At 43.9% G+C, this 6442-nt stretch overlaps 1 protein-coding gene across 1 annotated transcript; it reads right to left on the bottom strand.

Annotated features, from left to right (window-relative positions):
- Positions 1-141: 141 nt before the first annotated feature.
- LOC308131833 (lanC-like protein 3) lies at positions 142-6003 on the bottom strand (the record flags this gene model as incomplete). Its single annotated transcript, XM_080498697.1, has 5 exons — positions 142-301; positions 1400-1607; positions 1751-1948; positions 3682-3805; positions 5485-6003. The coding sequence occupies 5 exons, from the start codon at positions 6001-6003 to the stop codon at positions 142-144; spliced, it is 1209 nt and encodes a 402-aa protein (XP_080354823.1).
- Positions 6004-6442: the final 439 nt, after the last annotated feature.

The following is a 6442-nucleotide window of genomic DNA, read 5'->3' as shown; positions in this document are numbered from 1 at the left end:
TGAAACTTTTTCTCTACTGCAGCTGGCCTCCAAAGTGAAATTTCTAAAATCGGTCCCAGATCTAAAGTCCTTGAGGGATTTCAGAGGGAAACAGTGAGGCCTGCTGGGGCCAGTGACCAGCAGTGAGTGGCGGCGGTCGGCTCACACAAAGACACTGAACAGAGGGAACTCGGACTGATCGGGCTGCAGGAGGTCGACAAGGAAGCAGACGGTCCCCGACAGGCCTTCGAACAGGCTGTAGACGCTGGTCACTGAGTGGGAGCCCGACTTGAACTCCTCGGTAAAGAGGAACTCTGCAAACCTGTGGACAACAACAAAGAGAATCAAGGATTTCAGCTGTTGAAACGGAGCTGCATAATATAATATAATATAATATAATATAATATAATATAATATAATATAATATAATATAATATAATATAATATAATATAATATAATATAATATAATATAATATAATATAATATAATATAATATAATATAATATAATATAATAGCACACATATGTGGGAAGACATATTTTTGGTGTTAATGTTTTCGAGCAGGTTTTTGAAAATATGTTTATTCCTGTTGTTGAGGAGATTGACAGTAAAACTGTGCTTTACAGATCAGATGAATAATTGGATGTCTTCATAATAAATTGTACTCTTTAAGAAAAAGAGCCCATGTGTTGGACCACAGTGATGTTTTGTTTGTTTTGTCAACAGGCATGGATGGGCTTCTGTTTACTCTATAGTGCCACAAAAGGCAGTAAGGGCATCAACAAATTCTATTCATTGGGTAAAATCATCTCTTTTACCCAAATAGGGGTGCTGCAAGCCCCTCGGGATTTCTGAGGAAACTGAAGACGTTATTCACCTTTAAACATCCATTGTTAGGTTTTAATGTCCTTTGAATAACTAATTGTGCATCCCTATACAATTACAGACAGTTTTTATTATAAAGCCCAATATATATGAGGAAAAAACTTTGATCAAGATGGTCCAGCAACATGATTATTATTATACAGCCGGCAAATATTTTTAACACTCTAATCTGACATTATTTTGATTAGTCTGTTTTTAAATTACATTGTTCCTGATTAATTTGATTATAAATCCAGAAAGGACACATCTGGCACATCCTTGGTCATCAAACTCTTTTACAAATGAGGGTTTTTTTGTTGGCTTGTGGAAAAAAAAAAGACTATCTTCTGTGTCCCCGGGACTATAAAGCAGAAAAGCACAGATGTGTGGTGAATTGGTGATTCTCCAGGAGGCTGTCTCTCTGCGTTCGCCCCACGATGGACCGACGGCTTCAGGATGCGACCTTCTTTCACCCACAGTCAGCCGCGATGGGCTCCACCGCCTCACAAGACCTGGGAGGAATAAAAGATGGATGGAGCAGGAGGAGCGTCTTGCCTCTGAGCGCGGTAGATATATTTGGAGTGGCCGGTCAGTCGATAAAGCAGGAGGAAGACGTAAGCGCTGCCCGCGACTCCGTGACAAATCCCGGGTCCTTTCTTCAGCAGACCTTTCTGCCACACGAGCTCCCCGCTGCGGATGCAGGTATCCAGGTACTGAGGCTTTCTATTGATCAGATAGGCTTTGGCAAAAAGGTACGCCACACCTGCACAAGAGGATGGAGATTAATCTGCAGATTAAACACAGCCCAATCCTTTTAATCAGGTGAAAAGGAGCAGGCAGGCATGTGAGTAATGTGGGGGGGGGGGGGGGGGGGGAGTGTCAGGGTAGGAATAGCACTGGGAGTACCAGGGGCGCCGTGGCACCAGTGCACCAGCTCGTTCTCTCTCTCGATGATGGCTCCCAGCTCCGCGGGCCAGTTACAGTTCTGCTCCTGATTCATGAGGAAGTCCACGCTCTGCCACACCAGGTCTCTGTCCGCCCCGCTCAGCACGTCCTGGTAGCTCAGCAGCATCTGCAGCACCGACGAGAGGCCATGGGCTGCGCCTGGTCAGAAGGATAATATAAGGGGGAGACGCGATGCAAGGCAACCACGCAGGCACAACCTGAAGTAGCAGGATTACCGGAGGACTTGTCTTTGTCTTAACCTGAAGCTCACGTTACATACTTGACAGCTGCAACTGGCAGTGAGGAGGAAGTTCTCTCTATGTGAGGAATTAGCAGCCCAAACTTGGAAAATGCCACAGTAGGTTATTGTCTGTCAAGTACATAAGCAGCTGTATGACCTCTGTCCAACAAAAACAAGAACAAAGATTTCTAGACATAGAAGTTTGCCCAGAAATTACATGCTTCACTCCAACTGCAAGAAAGTGGAAATACCCCAATGGACCAGCAAAATGAGAGTGGTAAAAATATTCAAAGTTATCTGGAGTCATGCTGGAACTTATTAATGAACTGATCTCGAGTTATAAAACACATGCGTTCAATGACAAGAACCAGTAAACGTGAGAGTATTTACAGTCTTTACAGTCTTCCAAGCACTTTTCAAAAGTCAAAATTATGAATAACGCCACAAACAAAATGAGTGTTACTTCATCCGATGCCAATGCTTTCCATGGTGTACAAATTAATATCGTCAGTTAAGTTAATTGGAAATGGGGGAGGTCGGATAAGAGCGCTCCCCTCGTAGCAAGAAGGTCTCCAGACTTTCAACTGAACTCCTGTACGTATGAATGTGTGACTGTCTGTGTCGTTGTATTTACTCGGCGATGAACCAGTAACCGTCCTGGAATAAAGTGCCGTCAGCTGGATGTGCACACAGCGCCTTGGAACTGTAGAACAACTACCAGATAACGTAAAGCACAATGCCCTGAAAACACAAATTAATCTATTTCTCATCTTTAAGACAGTCATGCTATTGTATTGTTTACTTGGATTTATTTAATTCTCTCTGCTGATTCGGCAAAACAAATTCACTGGAGAATACCTCCTCGCCAGCATGAGGTGCAAATGATAGCATTTAGCACTATTCATCAGTGAAAGTACTAAGCTACGCTAAATCACGTTTCTTTTATTTATTGATTATTTTATCCATTCACACGAAGAATTTAAATTTTTTTGCCATGAATTCTAACAAAAGAAAAAATCATTTAACTCTTCTACACACTAAAGTCTCGGCTCCTTGTTCGGCATGAGTTTTCCTGCATTGGCATTGAATGTAAATCGTAAAGTATAGCGCTATTGAATATAAATTAAATACATTGAGATGCTGCCTCAAGGCTTCCAGATAAATGCTGACCACATGCAAACCGCAGCTCTCTGGGGTCGGTGGATTTAGTCCAGTCCCAAAAAATGAGTGATATCGAGAAAATCAAGTAGAAACTCCTCGGTATGCAAATCTTTCAGGACAGGCAAACTGTAACACATGCAGCCCCCTCAAACACTTGTGTTCATTTCACCTCCAGATATTACTCATTTAGAAAGAGTGTCATTGAGTTGATGACAATATTGTCCTCAAAGCATCGTATCCATGCAAAAGTGTCCAGCGGGGCTATGCTTACTATGAGCTTTGTGTTGTGTTGAAAGTTACTGAGGATCTCCAACCCTTGACGGGTTTCTTCATCTGATGCAGTCGAGAAAAAGACAGTTAGCTTTACACATATTGACACACTAATGCTGTGAGTTCAGGAGATCCTCTGACACTCCGTCAACTTCAGCTGTGAAAGTCTCAAGAGGAATGGGTCTGCTCATCAGTCACCAAAACAAACTGATCTTCTTACCAAGATACTCTGTTCCATAGTATGAATACATGAGAGGGAAAGGCTTCCTCTTCCTCCGGGAGTATTGTTTTCCCGACTCGATAATGGCTCGGCAAATATATTTGAGCTGGTCTTTGCTCAGAATCTGCAGACGAAGGTAAAGGGTGTCGTTATTTGCATGCGTGACATAAATGACAACCAGAACACAACCAAGGATAACAGGACTGTTCGAGGATGTGCACACTCACACAACGGCATGACCTACTGATAAAGTTTTGATCAAACTGGTGCAAACATGCCTGATGTATTTGGCAGGTATGGTTATTAACGTTTATAATGTGATTGTTGATTTAGTCCAATGTGTCGTGGCTCACTGAGGGTTTCATGGGATGTCGAAAGGAATTGAGGAATTTAGGCATCAAGAAAACCAAAATATCTACAGACATAAAAATCTGAATTAAGATTTGAATACACTGTGCTGAATACTTACCGTTTTCTGAACGTTTTCCTCTTTTTACAACCACAACTGAAAAGTCTCAACTAAGAATCTTCCTTTAGTTGACAGATAAATCAGTCCCAAAGAACATCCCTAATCCAAACACACTGTGTGTCTGCACTTAGATTATTAGTAATACTTTTATTTAGATCTGATGTTAATTTATATGTGTATTTTAATTTGGGGGAAGGCTCAGGATCACATCATCAGCTCTCTCTGGCCTAAATATCAAGCATTTCTTCCTCCTACACGACAATCAAATCAGTCTGTTTTTTCCACCTGGTTAAGCATAATTTGATTGTTGATGAAAACGTCATTTTACATTTTGTTTGTTGCAGGTGGTCCAGGGATTGGCCCTCTTTATTCCCAACGTTCAAACAACAGGTTGAGTTGAAGACGATGGATGGATGGAGAATTAAAGCCCGGAGGTGAGAGACTTTGACTGGAAAGGTTTGAGTCACACTGTCCCCAAATCCAACTGAGGTTTGTGTCAGGACAAAAGGTTTTAATGTGAAATGTGTGCCAAGTCATGCACATGGATCAAATGATCCATGGTGTTAAATCCTAGAAGGGAGGAGCTTTATGATAATCTCATAGTGAGACCTTGTGTCTGTCAGAAGTCGTGAACTATGACACAGAAATAAACAACACGTGATTGAAGGTATAGGTTCAATCCGCTCATGGACTCAAGGTCAGTATAAAAGTTGGTGAAACGAACGTTTTGAATCAATTATTCTTTTGGGAAAATCTAAACAGCGTATCCCCGGTGACCTGTTACAAACTCAGCAGGTCGATGAACAGACAAGAAGCCTCGAGGCCCGGTGAAATCCTTTGAGACAAATCATCTATTTCGTGCCTCCAGAGAATTATGTAAAGTCACAGAAGACCTTATGCAGCTTTTTCCTTCTTCCCCATGCAGTAGCCCTCCCTGGAAGAAAACTTTGCATTGCAGACCTTCCAGGGAAAACAAACACAGGCTATGCATAGAAATGCAATTCAAACATACTATATGTTCACCTGATTTCAGACTCATAAATAATTACGTTAATTAATAATCTTATAGGTAGCTAAAGTGACTTATAACAAATAAAACACATTTGTTCTTGTTGTTGTTTTTATGAGATGACTGATTAAGTAAAACAATGAAAAATAAATAAAACAGAAAATAGCTGATGGTCGATCTGCGCGATCGACCATTGTGTTCCATTAAACAATTTGTCTGTTTGTCGACAAACAATTTGTTTGTAGATATGGGCTGTATTTCATAGGTGAGTGTCCTCCTGCGAGGTTTTCAACTTAGTTTGGTGCTGCGGGCGGTGCGCGCTCACCTCTATGCCCAGCTTCTGTCTGAGCACCAGGGCGGCGCACAGGTACCCAGCGCGCCCCACGAACAGCTCGTCGGAGCCGCACTCCAGGAAACTGATGGGCGCGCACACCTCCCACAGGTTACGGAATTTGGTCAGCGGCTTGACGAAGTCGGCCAAGCCCAGGGACTTGTACACGAGGGCGGCCACGGCGTAGATGCCCGCACCGCCCAGCAGGAACGCTGCGCGCATGTTTTTGTCCGGCTCCGCGTCCGCGTACCGCACCGACACGTCGATGATGCGCTTGGCCGCCTTCAGGTAGACCTCCCGCCGCCCGGAGAACAGCGGACACTCGCTGACGTGGTACAGCATGTAAGCCACGCCGGCCGGACCGTCGTACAGCCCCCCGTCACAGTCGTCGACGGGAACCGTTTGGAGGATCTTCTCGACGGTGGCGACCACCGCGTCCTGCGCGCCCTGCCCGGGCAGCAGCGCGCCCTTGTAGTCGGTGAAGCGGTTGGCAAAGCAGCGGGTGTTTTCCATCACGGATGCAATAGACATAATAATAATTTTAAAAAAAGCAGCTCTCCTCTTCAGGTATCCAAGGATGTGAGAGCAACAAACACTTTGCTTGTTCGTCCAATCCCGTCCGTTCTCCGCCGATTGGACGCAAACAGTGACGCTCAGCCTCATATTGGCTGACGGATGGGACACAGTGCAGCGTGCGTTCATGATCACAGGCTGTTTGCACAAACCATGAGCACAACGTCAGCCTCGGTGGGTTTAATCGGGGGAAAAAAAGGGTTCAGGTCGAAATTGTACACAGCCGGGAAGCTCTTCAATCAAAATCACATCAAATGATAGAGAACTTCACACCCAGATTGCCAACATGGTGACCAATGATTGACCCACCCGCTCTCCAATCTCCCCCCGGTTTTCACTGTGGTCTTCAGAACCAGCCAGTTCCAAAAGCACATCTAAT

This window comes from Blennius ocellaris, assembly GCF_963422515.1.
Source record: "Blennius ocellaris genome assembly, chromosome: 6".
In the NCBI taxonomy this organism is placed as follows: Eukaryota; Metazoa; Chordata; class Actinopteri; order Blenniiformes; family Blenniidae; genus Blennius; species Blennius ocellaris.
This window is presented reverse-complemented; position numbering and strand designations above follow the sequence as displayed.